A 15,403-nucleotide genomic window follows, 5' to 3' on the forward strand; every position below is an offset into this window, starting at 1 on the left:
TTGCAGTTGCTTATCATGATCTGATGATACAAAGGCGTATTTTTTAAATATTTCATTTGGAAATAATTTCAGGTTTACAGAAAGTTGCAAAAATAAAAAGTAGTACAAATAATATACATATACTTTTCACCTAGATTAGCCTATAGTTAACATTTTATCCCATTTGCTTACATATGTCATGGCTTTTTACTCCTAAGTACTTCAGTGTATATTTCCTCAGAGAAATTGTCATTTAAAAAAAAACCAGATTTATTTATTTATTTTAGAGAGAGAGAGAAATAGCATGAGTGTGAGCAGGGGGAGGGGCAAAAGAAGAGGGAGAGAGGGAATCTCAAGCAGACTCCCTGCTGAGCGTGGAGCCCCCTCTCAGGACCCTGAGATCATGACCTGAGCTGAAACAGAGTCAGATGCGCAACTGACTGAGCCACCCAGGCTCCCCAGAGAAATTGTCTTATATAACCACAGTACTGTTAACAACTTTATAAATTTACATTGATACAATATTTTTATGCAATCTATTATCCGTATTCCATTTTTTTTGTTTGACCGTATAAGGTCAATGTTATAAGTAGTTTTACCCTCCAGTAAAGGATACAGTGCAGTATCATTTACTTGTTTCTCTAGCTGCTTTTTAAAAATACACATATTTTTAAATTTAGATTCAATTAATTAACATATAATGTATTATTAGTTTCAGAGTCTCTAGCTGCTTTTAATCTGGAACATTTCCATAGCCTTTCTTTGTTTTTCACTGACATTACCATTTTTGAAGAATACAGTCCCACCTAACACCCTTTTAAAAATAGGACATTCCTCATTTTGTGTTTGTCTGATATTTGCATGTGACTAGATTGATGTTATACATTCTTGGTTGGAATATTGTGTAGGTGATACTCTGTCCTTCTTAGGATATCACATTTGGAGGCACGTGATGTCCATCTCTCCCTCACTGGTGATATTAAATTTTGATCACCCAGTCAAGCTGTTATCTGGCTTCCCACTGTATAATTACTGTTTATTTTTTTCCTCTTGCAACTAATCATTGGTGTGTGGGACACACTCCTAAGAGCCTGCAAATAACCTCCTCTTCATCAAAATTTACCCTAGATTTAGCATTCAGTGATGATTTTTGTCTAAACCAAATCTTTTATACGCATATACATATACATATATGTGTACTTATACATATACATACATCTATATACACAGATGCACACACAGGTATACATATACCTATATACTCAGATGTATATATATACACATACACTTATTTAAGAAATCGTGAATTTGCACAGCTCCTATTCCAATATACAGGGTTTTCCCTTGCATTCCCCAATCCATATTTGTATGTTCCTTCTTCTACAATGAGGACATCAACACATTTACTCAGTACTATAACACATCTAAAAGGGTTTCAAAATTACTTCATCCATACCACCATAATAAACCTGTTAAAAAGAGTTCCAGATTTATTTGCAATATTCTCTGCCACCCCACAAACCCATCCTGACTGAGGATGTGTATGTTGAGGGTATATAGTCCAAAACTTTGTTTACTTGAATTAGTTGTTTCTTGTATTTTCTTCTGTTTTCTTTTTCCCTTAGTGTGATTATGGTATTTATTTGAAGTATAATTAGGTTCAGTTTGTTTCACTTTAAAGGCATAACTTTTAAATTTATTTTTATTGATGTTATTCACAATCTCATGATCTCTTCTGTTTGATAGAATTAGTCATGGTTAGAGTCTATTTATTTATTTATTTTTGAAGATTTTATTTATTTATTTGACAGAGAGAGAGAGACAGCCAGCGAGAGAGGGAACACAAGCAGGGTGAGTGGGAGAGGAAGAGGCAGGCTCCCAGCAGAGGAGCCTGATGTGGGGCTCGATCCCAGAATGCTGGGATCACGCCCTGAGCCGAAGGCAGACGCTTAACGACTGAGCCACCCAGGCGCCCCATGGTTAAGAGTTTATGGTGGAGCTCCCCAGAGCCCCATGTTAAATAAATGTCCCCTCAATGATGAGATAGATGTATCACAGATAGTGTTGTGTTAGAGGCCTACCCTGAAAAGGTAGTTGATCTTGGTATAGCCAGGTAGCAAAGCCAGTTATATTACATTCCCCCCCCCTGAATATCTTATGGAGTCAAAGTAGAATGTGGTATTAACAAAAAATCTTTTTGGGAATTTGCCAGGCAGTATAGGTGACATGGAGATCAGAATTACATTATGTGTATTTTGGAATCACTTAAGGCTGCTATTTGACTAATATGTAGCAGTACTACTATACTGCTAGCTTCCATTGTAATTGGTTGGCACCAGTGCCACACTGGTTGTGGGATGTTTTGATTATTACTCCTGGGAACACCCAAACAAGGTGTCCAAGGTGGGGATGTGGGTCAGAACTTTCCTAAAAGTGCTACCTATTATGTAATTTGTGGTTCTCTAGATTTCCTTGCTTCCTTCTTCCCCTGCCAACCCCACCCCCATGTTTTTTGCAGGCTTCTCAAACTCAACCTGCCCAGCTCAAGAAAGAAGCCAATAAAGAGTTTGTTAAAGATGTTTCCAAGAAGATAAAAGGGAGCACATCTGCTCTTGGATTAGCCAAAAACAATGAGATGAATATGGAAAGGTGAGTAAGGAGGAGACTCAGATGGCAGTGTTTTAGTTGGTAAAGGAGGGTATGTGACTTCCTTTGACCTCCTTTTGTCCCCCATTGAGAACATGTTTAGTGAGCCACAGTGGTGATTACCACATTAACCGCTGGGTGCTGAGGTGGGCCCAGCTGTGGTTGCTGAAGTGATATAGGCCTCTTCTCTCTCTTTCCATGGCGTGTGCATATTGAAAGAGCTGTTGTCATCGGGAAGTTTGCCAAAAGATCTTGTGCTCATCTTTTCTCTTTTTTAGTAATTCAGTCCCTGTTTGAGCTAGTCTGCTTAAGATTGTGGGGGCAACTTTTCAGGGGATGCTCAGTAGCTGGCTGATAGCTTGCCAGTCAGCTTATCTCATTAGAAGCTTTTGGGAGAGGTTTGTCCCTTGTTACTGGAGAGAAATTATCTCTCTAGGCCAAAAACCTATGTTTTCCAGATGTTACAGGGAACTGTTCACAGGTTCTGCAAGTAGATACAAGTATTATCATTTGGGTTAGAAAAAGGATTTACCCGTAGGAAAACTATTATTAGAAGAGTTAGAGAGTGGAATGAGTCCTTTCTATAGCCTCTCCTCATTCCGGTGGGAATTACTTTCAGGAAAGAAAAGAATAAATTAGCTAGATAGCTATGGTAGGCTTAAGCAGGGATGCCAAATGGTAAGAGAAAAAGGTTGGGGAATTCCAGAAAATTAACATGTTAGGTCCACAGGACACTCTTCTAATTACCTAACCAAAATAAATCAAACCAGATTAGCATTTATCCCTACTTAGTTTCTTGCTGAAATGAAATTCCTGGGATTTCTCTGTGTATTTTGACTTTAATTCCCTGCATTATTTTCTTCTGAATTTCTTTTATAATTCTGACTTTAGCAGGGAAATCCTCACAAAATACCAGAAACATTCTTGCCTTCATTCAGGGTTCAGTGGAATGGACCTTAATAATAGCACTAGAACTAGTGGCTGACATTTATTGAGAACTCACTATAATCACACATTATTCTAAGTGGGTTTTTTTGCGAACAGCTTTATTGAGATAAAATTTACATACCATACAATTCACCCATTTAATGTGTGTAGCTCACACATTATATACGGAAAGGTTTCAGTATATTTGAAGTTATGCAGCCATCACCACAATAAATTTTAGAACATTTTCAGAATCCAAAAAGAAAAAAAAAAATAAGCCTGTATCTTTAGCTATCACCTCTCAATTCCCTCATCCTTCCCAGCTCTAGGCAATCACTAATCTACTTTCTGTTTCTATAGATTTGCCTATTCTGTGCATTTCATATAAATGGAATTATACAATGTGTGGTCTTATGTGTCTAGCCTTTTTCATTTCATATAGTGTTTTCAAGGTTCATCCATATTGTTTTAGGTATCAGTACTTCATTCCTTTTTTGTTGACCAATAATATTCCATTGTATGAATATACTGTCCTTTCTTTATCCATTTTTCACTTGGTGGACATTTGGATTGTTTCGACCTTTTGGTTATTGGAAATAGTGTGGCTATGAACATTTGTGTACAAGTTTTTGTTTGAACACCTATTTTTGATTATTTTGTGTGTATACCTAGGAATGTAATTGTTGGGTCATATGGTAATTCTGTGTTGAACTCAATGAGGAACTGCCAAACTATATTCCATAGTGATGGCACTATTTTACATTCCTACCAGCACTGTATGAGGGTTTCCAATTTTCTACATCCTTGTCAACCCTTACTATTTTTTTTATTATGGCCATTCTAATGGGTGTGAAGTGGTATCTCACTGTGCTTTAGATTTGCATTTTTCTTTTTTTAAGAAAATATTTATTTATTTGACAGAGAGAGAGAGAGCACAAGCAGGGGAAGTGGCAGGCAGAAGGAGAGGAAGAAGCAGGCTCCCAGATGAGCAGGGAGCCCGATGTGGGCCTCGATCCCAGGACCCTGGGATCATGACCTGAGCTGAAGGCAGACACTTAACCGACTGAGCCACCCAGGCGCCCCTAGATTTGCATTTTTCTGTACTAATGATGTTGAGCATCTTTCATGTGCTTATTGTCCACTTGTATACTTTTTTGGAGGAATGTCTATTCAGATCCTTTTCCCATTTAAAAAATTTAGTTGTTGAGCTTTTCATTATTAAGTTGTAAGAGTTCTTTATATTTTCTAGATACAAGTCTCTGATCAGATATGTAATTTGCAAATATTTTCATCTGTTCTGGGAGTTGTCTTTTCATTTTCTTGTTGGTATCACTTGAGGCACAAAAGTTTTTAATTTTGATGAAGTCTGGTTTATTTTTTCCTTTGTTGCTTACGCTTTTGGTGTCCAATCTAAGAGACCATTGCCAAATCTGAGGTTACAAAGATTTAAGATTTTCTTTGCAGACCTTAAAAGTTTTAGCTCTTAGGTTATTGATTCCTTTTGAGTTAATTTTTGTTGTTAGTGTGTGTTAGGGGTCTAACTTCATTGTTTTGCATGTAGATATCCAGTTGTGCCTGCACTATTTGTTAAAAAGACTAATCTTTCTCCACCTAATTATCTTGGCATCCTTGTCAAAAATCAAACGACTATAAATGCAAGTGTTGTTTTCTGAAGTCTCAATTTTATTCCATCGATCTACGTGTTTGCCGTTATGCCAGTACGACATTATCTTGATTGTTGTTGCTCTGTAGTGCATTTTGAAATTAGGAAGTGTGACTCCTCCAACTTTGTTCTTCTTTTTCAAGATTGTTTGGCTATTCTGGGTTCTTTGCAATTCCTTATAAATCTTAGAATCAGCTTGTCCGTTTCCACTAGTAAGCCAGCTGGGATTCTTACAGAAGTTGTCTTGAACCTGTAAATCAGTTTTCAGAGTATTACTATCTTAATACTAAGTCCTCCAACCCAAAATAATGGGATGTCTTTTCATTTATTTAGACCTTTAATTTCTTTCAACATTTTTGTAGTTTTCGGAATATAAGTTTTGTACTTCTTTTGTTAAATTTATTTCTAAGCATTTTATTCTTCTTGATGCTGTTGTAAATGGAATTTCCTAATTTCATTTTCATATTGTTCATTGCAAGGATATAGAAATACATATGATTTTGGTTTATTGATCTTATATCACAGAACCTTGCTAAACTTGTATATTAGTTCTAATAGTTTTTGTGTGGATTCCTAGGATTTTCTATATGTAAATCATGTCATCTGCTAATACACATAGTTTTACTTCTTCCTTTTCAATCTGGAGGACTTTTATTTTATTTCTTGCCTAGTTGCCCTGTCTAAAACCTTTAGTACTAAGTAGAATAGTAGTGTCAAGAGTTGGACATCCTTGTCTTCTAAGAATTGGGTCAAAAGCTTATTCTGGTTTTCCTAAGATTTGCCCAGTTTTAATATGGAGAGTCTTGCATCCCAGGAACCCTCTCAGTCACAGACAAAGACAGTTGGTCACTCTATCAAGGAAGTCTACTCTGATCACCCCACACCTATGGTATCATAGATACTCAATACCTATTTCCTATACTAATATTTCTTAAGAGATGGATTTGGAGAGGCAGACAGGAGTCAGATCACCAGGGCCTTGCAGATCATGGCAAAGAGTTTGGAATTTATTCAGAGAATAGAGGGTTTTTGTCCTAAAGCATCAGCAATGTTATATGAATTATATATTGCTACACTACAGATCTCCCACCCTCTAAAGAAGAGTTGGATATCCTTGTCTTTTCCCTGATCTTAGGGGGAAAGCATCAGTCTCTCACCATTAAGTATGATGTTAGCTTTGGGTTTCTCATAGATGCCCTTTATCAAGTTGAGGAATCTCCTTTCTATTCCTAGTTTATTGAGTGCTTTATCATGAAAGGGTGTTGTATTTCGTCAAATGATTTTTCTGAATCTATTGAGATGATCACGTGGCTTTTGTTTTTTTATTCCATTAATATGGTTTGATACATGAATTGATTTTTGGATGTTAAACTAATCTTGTATTCCTGGGACAAACCCCACTTGGTCATGGTGTATAATACTTTTATGTGTTGCTGGATTTGGTTTGCTAGTATTCTGTGGAGGATTTTTGCACCTATATTTTTAAGAGATACCAGACTATAATTTTCTTGTGATATCCTTATTTTTGGTATCAGAGTAATATTGGCTTCATAGAATGAGTTGGTAACTGTTCTTATATCTCCTGTTTCTTGGGGTTGTTTAGGAGGAACTGGTAGTAATTCTTCTTTAGATGTTTGGTAGAATTCCCCAGCAACACCATCTTCTGGGCCTGGACTTTTCTTTGTGTGTAGTTTTTGTATTAATTCAGTGTTTTTGGTTGTTAGAGGTCTAACTCAGATTTTCTATTTTCTTTTTAAGTCCATTTTGGTAGTTTGTGTCTTCTTAGGATTTTGTCCATTTCATCTAAGTTACCTGATTTATTGGCATACAGTTAGTTTTGAACTCTTCTTTGTTTTACATGTTATTATTGCATATTAATTCATCTTCACAACAACCCTATGAAGGAGGTAATATGATCCCCACTGTATAGGTGAAAAAAGTGAAGCACAGACAGTTAACTTGCCCAAGGTTACCCAGCCAGTAAGTGGAGGAGCCAGGATTGGAATCCAGGTAGTCTAGCTCCAGAAGGCATACTCTTTATCATAACTAGATTATCTGAAGACTACTTTTAAAAGTTCTCATCAGAAGGCACCTGGAATCTATCTGGTCATGTGGAACAGCTCTAGGCACTTCCTTTTTAAAACAACAACAACACAGTGTTTTTAAAATTATATTCATAGAGTTGTACAGTCATCACCACTATCTAATTTTAGAACTTTTCAACACCCCCCAAAAAACCTGAACCCATTAGTAGCCCCTTTCCTTTCCCAGTCCCCCACTCTACCCCTCCTTCCCCACCCCTTTCCAGCCACAGGCAACCACCAGTCTACTTTCTTTTATGGATATACCTCTATGGGTATTTCTATTCTGGACATTTCATATAAATGGAATCATATGATATCTAGTTTTGGGGGCACTTACTCTTGTTCAGACTGATGATTGTATTTGCCTTCAATTCTCTCTTATTCTGATTTCAAGTCCTCCAGTGATTTGGTCACACTAGGTTAGTTACTAATTGGATCTGAAATCCTATTCAAAACAAAGCTTTGAATCTGACTCATGTGAAAAAATGTCTATTGTGGTCTTTTTATTTTCTCCATTGGGAAAGTATCTCATGAATAGATTAGGTTGAAGGGAATGTGGTTAGATACCACCAACATTAAGTACCAGCCCACCTTTCTCTTCTAAGCCTTCATAAGCGTCTCTCTTATAATTTTCTCATAAGCCTTTAAACAATATTGATTTCAGCCTGCATTTTACCACATGCCTGGTGCTGATAGACAAAGATAAATAAATGCGGCTCGTGAGGGAGACTTATATAAGAGCAGATAACTCATACAGTGTGGTATTAGAATAAAGACTTCATATATAAATAAAGGAAATAATTGATATATAGTAAAGTATAACATGGATTTTAGGGGACATTTTTCAGGAAAGTGTGAGAACCTAGGCCATGGAAACTACAGTGTGCTACTTAGTTGATTCACTATGGTACCTACTGATTTTTACCCTTTAATCTGTCTCTAGAGGTTGAATCCCTTTCTCTTATAGCTTTGGTAAATATAGCAACAAAATGAGATGGTTGGTGAGGATTCTAGGAACTTCATTCTTCTTACTCAGGCGTTGTTTCCTTTACAGTTATAAGCTGGAACCCTCCCCAGTAGTAGTCTCTACTACCTTGGTACCAAATATTATGGAGAAACCACACATTCTGGAGGTATCTACCATCTCTAAAACAACCACTACTGAGGAGGTATCATTTTTCAAAAAACCATTAATTTTAAAAGAGGAACTCACTACTGAGGACACAAGCTTTTTCAAGAGGTCATTATCTTTAAAGAAGTCCACAAATCAGGGGGAGGTATCCCTCATGGAGAAGCCACCATCCTTACAGGAGGAGGCTGACAGCAATGATGAGTTTGTTGTAGAGCCAATGACTTTTGGGAAGAAGCATAAAACTGAGGAGGCAGCCATCACCAAAGGAACATTATCCTTAAAGAAGATGTGCACATATCAGGGGGACTTGGCTTTGCAGGACATCACTGTTGAAGAGGATTCCTTCTTAATGGAGCCAACAAACTTTAGAAAGAAGCCTAAAACAGAGGAGGCAGCCCCCACCAAGAAAGTGTTATCTTTAAAGAAGAAGAATTATACCACTCAGGGAAAGGTGTCCCATGTGAAGAAACCACTAGGATTGCAGAAGACCACCTCTGAAGAGGAGTCCCTCATTAAGGAGCCACTGGCTTTCAAGAAGAAACCTACCAGCAAGGAGGCAATCTTCACCTTGAGACCATTATCTTTAACGAAGTGTACTACTAACGGGAAGATAGCTGACTTGAAAAAGCCATTAGAATTGCAGAAGGCCACCTCTGGAGAGAAGGCACTCATTAAGGAGCCATTGTCTTTTAAAAAGAAGCCTACCTCTAAGGAGGAGTCTCTCTTCCAGGAGCCATCTGCATTGCAAGAGAAGCACACCACTGATGGGAAGGTGGTCCTCTTGAAGAAGCCACAGGCATTGCAGGAGGAGAACGATAGTAAGGATAAATTTCTTATGGAGCCAATGTCCCTTAGGAAGAAACATACTACCAAGGAGACAGACCCCACCAAGAAGCCATTACCTGTAAAGAAGAAGAGTACCATTCAGGGGAAGATGTACCACTTGAAGAAGCCACTAGTATTGCATAAGACCACCTCTGGAGAGAAGTCATTCGTTAAGGAGCCATGGTCCTCTAAGAAGGACACAACTGAGGAGTCCCTTTTCCATGAGCCATCCATGTTGCAAGAGAAGCACACCACTCAGGAGGAGGTGTCCATCTCGAAGAAGGCCTTGACCTTTCAAAAGACTCTAACTGAGAAGGAGTCACTTTTAAAGGAGGCTTTGGCTTTTAAGAAGAAACGTACCATTGAGGAGGCAACCCCCACCAAGAAGCTATTATCTTTAAAGAAGAAAAAGTGTACTAGTCAGGGCGAGGTGTCCTGCTTGCAGAAGCCACTAGAATTGCAGGTCACCTCTGGAGAGAAGTCACTCATTAAGGAGCCATTGTCCTTTGAAAATAAGTCTACCACTGAGGAGGAATCTCTCTTCAAGGAATCACCTGTGTTGCAAGAGAAGCATACCACACATGGGGAAGTGGCTCTTTTGAAGAATCCAGGGGCGTTGCAGGAGAATATCGATGGTGAAGATGAATTTCTTATAGAACCAGTTCCCTTTAGGAAGAAGGATACCACAGATGAGGCAGTCTCTACCAAGGAGCCTTTATCTTTAAAGAAGAAAAAGTGTGCCACTCAAATAATGATGTCCATCTGCCAAGAACTGTTGGACTTGCAGAATATGATTGGTAAAGATAAGGATTCCTTCCTTATGGAGCCAGGGTCACTTAGGAAGAAGTGTTCAACTGAGGAGGCAATCCTTACCAAGACACCGTTATCTTTAAAGAAAAAGCAAATCACTCGGGGGAAGATGTTCCTCTTAAAGAAGCCACTGGTCTCAGAGAAGACCACCCTTGAAGAAGAGTCACTCTTTAAGAATTTATTGCCCTTAAATAAAAAGTCTGTAACTGAAGGGGATATCCTCTTCCAGGATCCATCTGTACTGAAAGAGAAGCACACCACTCTGCAGGAGATGTCCCTCTCAACTAAGTCATTGGCCTTGCCAGAAAAGACCACCACTGAAGAAGAATCATATCATAAGGAACCATTGACCTTAGAAGAGAAGCCTACTACTGAGGAGGAATTCCTTTCTCAGGAGCCATTTTCATTGCATGTTAAACCTACCAACAAAGATGAGTCCCTCTTCTGGAAGGCTTTGGGCTTGCAGAAGAAGACTGATACCAAAGAGGAGTCCTTGAAGAAGCTGTTGGCTTTGCAGGAGAAATGCACTACTGAAGAGGAATCCCTTTTAAATAAACCATCGGTTCTGAAGGAGGAGCTCTCCACTGAGGTGGCAACAAGCATTGAGAAGCAATTATCTTCAAAGAAGAAACCCACTGCTCAGGGGGAGGTATTCGTCTTGAAGAAGCATTTGGCCTTGCAAGAGAATATCACCAATGAAGAGTCCCTTATTAAGCAACCACTGGCTTTTCAGAAGACCAGCATTGAGGAGACCATCCCAAGGGAGTCCTTGGCCTTGCAGGAGAATCCCACAGTTGAGGAAGAAGCTACCCTGAGCGGGCCCTTGGCCTTGCAGGAGAAGCCCAGCAGTGAGAAGGAGACCCTCTTCCAGGAGCCATTGTCCTTTCAGGAGAAACCTACCCTCAATGAGACATTCCATGTCAAAGAGACATTTGCCTTGAATGAGAAACCCACCACTGGGAAGGAGCTGTCCCTGAAGGAGCCATTGGCCTTGCAAGAGAATCCCACCCAAAAGGAACATAACTCTCGCAAAGATTTCTTCATCCTCCAAGTTGAAAACAGCTCACATGTGTTCAGCACTGCCCCCGAATCCAGAACAGGCATGTCCAGTGTGGGCGAGTTCAATAACACAAGCGAGTCCAGTGCTTGTGAATCCAGTTCTGATAAACCTTCCTCACCTTGGGGCAAGAGGTCACAGAAGGAGGTATTCTGTTCTCTTTCTTCTTAAATTAGATTATGTGTTCTTTGTTGTCCTGTAGGTGGCTGCTAGCAAAGAGATATATATATATATATATTTTTTGCCTTCTTAAGCAATTGATCTGTATATAGTAAGCTATAGTACATCAGGTTGGCCTGTGGGAGCTCTTGACTTTCCGACTGGCACAGAAATACACCCAAACAGTTAGAAAGAATTTATTCCAGGAATACCCACAAGGATCTGGAATATACTCTCTCTCTCTCTCTCTTTCTCTCTCTCTCTCTCTCTCTCTCTCTGTGTGTGTGTGTGTGTGTGTGTGTGTGGAAATTGCCTTTCTTATTAATTGCAATCTGCATTTCGGTGGACTCCAGTGAAAAGTGAGTAAGTTCCACAGAGGCATCTCACAAGGAAGATGGTGTTTAAGTTGAAAATTGGAAGGATGAAGGAATGAAATTTGGTAAGCAGGAGGAGAAATACCCCTCTTGTAGGCAAAAGAAACTGGGTAGAGATGTAGAAGGGAGGAAAAGGCTACCAAGAAAATGAATTGGGTTAGATCAAAGCACTGGGACAAAACAAGTGACCTAAGAAGATAAGTGATGTAAGTTGAAATAGTAAAATAAGCGTGTTTTTCCTGGAGAGTCTTGAGCTTACCTGTAAAAATGGTGCCTAGTTCCTAGGGCAGAGCAGGCATGTACAAGAAGGACTAAACATTTCTTGGTCACTTAGCAGTATGAGGATGGAAGGACCACAGAGTGCTCTGTTGTGGCCCAGAATATATGACGCTTGAGGAACCTTAGCAGAAGACGACAGTGGGAAGAAAGGAGTGCATCCTTTATGTGTATGTGCTAAGCCTTCCCTGGAATCTTTCTCCTCCTAATACCTTTTTGGTGATTTCCAAGCAGATAATCCCATTGGAGGATATTGACAAGAACCACAGTGATCCATTTTTCAACCCAATATATACCAAGGATATCTTCAGTTACATGAAGGAGAGAGAGGTATGTAGGTGGCTGTTGGAGGGGAAGGATTTCTAGGTCTCATTTCCTCATCATTCCATCCTTCAAATGCAAGTTGAAAGGGATGGTAATAATGATTAAAATAATAACAGCAATAACTGGCATCTACTGGTAGCTTACTCTAAGTTAGACATTGGGGCTAAGGAGTTTATAGACATTATCTTGTTTAATTCTCCCAATAACTTCATGATGGTAGATACTATTATCTCCTTTTTATAGATTGGAGAAACTGCTCAGAATCACACAACTAGTATATGGTAGAGCTGGGATATGGGCTAAAAGTCTGATTACCTTGAAGACCTCTAATTGTTGAGGAGACAGTCTCAGACACAAAAATAATATTCTTCTGAGTGCCTGCTCTTAGAGATCTTTTCCCTTTTCTATGCAAGTTTCTGGCATCATATGTAAAATCACTCTCCAACCTGGTGACATTTTCTTCATCCTTTAAAATCAGCCAGTCTCCTTGACCACTAAAAATCATTGATTCCAAATTTTCTTCTCTCTCTCTCAACGGAACAGATGGGACCAAGGTTATCTATCGACTAAAATTTTTAGCAGGCCATGCATAAGAGGGAGGATGAATATCTTGTCTTTTCTCTAGAGACATAATGTTTGATTAACTGACTCTAGATCCTTCACTTTTTCTACTATAGCTCGGAGGAAGTCAGGGATAACTTTGTTATACTACAAGTGTGGGCCTTAGCTCAGCAGTGTCAGTTTCACTTGGGATCTTGTTAGAAATGCAGAAACCTAGCCCCACCCAGACCTTCTAAATTAGAATGTGAATTTTAAAGATCCCCAGGTGGTATATGTGTTAAAGTTTGCCAAGCACTGCTCTACACAGCATGGCATTGTGCTTTAGATTGAATTGCAAAGAAGGGGCAGAACCTCTTTGGTATTCATCTAGTCATAGGTGTATTCCTGCCCATATTCCATATTCCCCCTGGACTCCTCCATATCTGCTCTAACGCTTGAATATGATGTGCATTCATTTCCCAAGGATAACTAGGACTTGTCTGGAAAAGGAGACTTTGATCTGCCCCTATCTAATACAGCTGAAAATAATGAGTTAGAACTTATGAAGTTAATTATGTTGTTACAATTTCTTTTTCCGAGTTACTAGTTGCAAGTATTTTTTTCCTAAGTTACAATTTTTGAACTATAAGAAGAGTTTATGGATTAATATTTCTTTTTTTATTGCTGCCAGGAAAAGTTCATACTTAAAAAATACATGAACAGGCAGACTGACATCAGCAGTTGCATGAGGGCCATTCTTGTGGACTGGTTGGTAGAGGTGCAGGTAAGCCTGACAACTGCTGCTTTAAGGGGCTGCTCTTCTCTTTACTGATTATTCATTCAGTATCACCAGGTACCAAGCATGGTAAAAATTTTCTGGGTCTACAGAGCTGAGCCATGGTTCTTGCCTTCAGGGAGCTTATGATCTAGAGGGCAAGATAAGACATGCAGACAGAGAAGTACAATAAAAAGTAGAATACACTAGGTACTATAAGAATGTTATACATAAGATACTATGAGAACCCAGCAGAAGGAGAGACTATTTCTAGAAAAGGCAATGATGGTATGATAGTTTAATCATTCTCAAAATTTTGTAAAATTCTGTCTAGTGCTTTGGATAGGGGTCAGTGACAAAGTCTTTCAAGCTTAGGGTGAGATCGGTAATAGGGAGGACAGGATGGCAGACATGGCAGGACCAGACATGGCAGGTAGCTATTTGTCCAGGGTTGGATGTTGAGGGAATACTGCTATGAATACTTAATTATTTACACAAAGGAAGGAGAGTCTGGAACAGTACCTGGCACATAGTGGAGTATCAATAAATATTTGTCAAATGAATGGAATTGAATGGCTTGGTATGGAGTTTGCAAGAAAATACAAGGCATAGGCTATGCCCAGACGAGTCTTAACTATATTATTGGGAAGAAAAGGTAATAGAGTTTAATATCCTTTATTGAGTACTAGAGGAGTTGTTCAGGGTCACTTTAAAATAACAGACCAGGAAAATGTGGTAGACATGATATATTTGGATATCAGTAAAGCATGAAAATGCCTCTCATCTTATGAAACTAATGAAGAATAGTAAATTAGGTAAGAATAGAATTTGGCAGATGCCTGGGTGGCTAGGTCAGTTGTGTCCAACTCTTGGTTTTGGCTCAGGTCATGATCTCAGGGTGGTGAGGTGAAGCCCTGCGTTGGGCTCTGCGTTCAGCGGGGAGTCCACTTGAGATTCTCTCTCTCTCCTTTTCTCCCTGCCCCTCTCTCCCCCACCCTCTCAAATAAAATAAAATAAAATAAAATAAAATAAATCAATCTTTAAAAAAGTAGAATTTGGGTAGATCTTACATAAGTAAAACTGATCCCAAAGATTACTTTGTGTGTGTGTGTGTGTGTGTGTGTGTGTGTGTGTGTGTGTGTGAATTTATTTATTTATTTATTTATTTTTTGGATATATATATATATATATATATATATATGTGATTTTTTATTATGTTAGTCACCATACAGTACATCCCCGGTTTCCGATGTAAGGCTCGATGATTCATTAGTTGTGTATAACACCCAGTGCACCATGCAATACGTGCCCTCCTTACTACCCATCACTGGTCTATCCCATTCCCCCACCCCCCTCCCCTCTGAGGCCCTCAGTTTGTTTCTCATAGTCCATGGTCTCTCATGTTTCATTCCCCCTTCTGATTACCCCCCCTTTCTTTATCCCTTTCTTCCCCTACCGATCATCCTAGTTCTTATGTTCCATAGATGAAAGAAATCATATGATAGTTGTCTTTCTCTGCTTGACTCATTTCACTTAGCATTATCTCCTCCAGTGCCGTCCATGTTGTAGCAAATGTTGAGAACTCGTTCTTTCTGATAGCTGAGTAATATTCCATTGTATATATGGACCACAACTTCTTAATCCAGTCATCTGTTGAAGGGCATCTCGGCTCCTTCCACGATTTAGCTATTGTGGACATTGCTGCTATGAACATTGGGGTGCATATGGCCCTTCTCTTCACTACGTCTGTATCTTTGGGGTAAACACCCAGTAGTGCAATGGCTGGATCATAGGGTAGCTCAATTTTTAACTTTTTAAGGGACCTCCACACT

The 15,403-nt window shown here is 39.1% G+C and overlaps 1 protein-coding gene across 3 annotated transcripts in view; it reads left to right on the plus strand.

The window, feature by feature from the left end:
• CCNB3 (cyclin B3) overlaps window positions 1-15,403 on the plus strand; it is a 61,975-nt gene that overhangs the window by 18,251 nt on the left and 28,321 nt on the right. For all 3 annotated transcript variants that reach the window (XM_044389408.3, XM_026513436.3, XM_057311530.1), the window contains exons 4-7: window positions 2,498-2,628; window positions 8,354-11,270; window positions 12,167-12,262; window positions 13,488-13,580. In XM_044389408.3, the coding sequence (XP_044245343.2) occupies window positions 2,498-2,628; window positions 8,354-11,270; window positions 12,167-12,262; window positions 13,488-13,580 (3,237 nt within the window). The remainder of the gene's footprint in view (window positions 1-2,497; window positions 2,629-8,353; window positions 11,271-12,166; window positions 12,263-13,487; window positions 13,581-15,403) is intronic.

The sequence above is a fragment of the Ursus arctos genome, chromosome X (genome assembly GCF_023065955.2).
Source record: "Ursus arctos isolate Adak ecotype North America chromosome X, UrsArc2.0, whole genome shotgun sequence".
In the NCBI taxonomy this organism is placed as follows: domain Eukaryota; kingdom Metazoa; phylum Chordata; class Mammalia; order Carnivora; family Ursidae; genus Ursus; species Ursus arctos.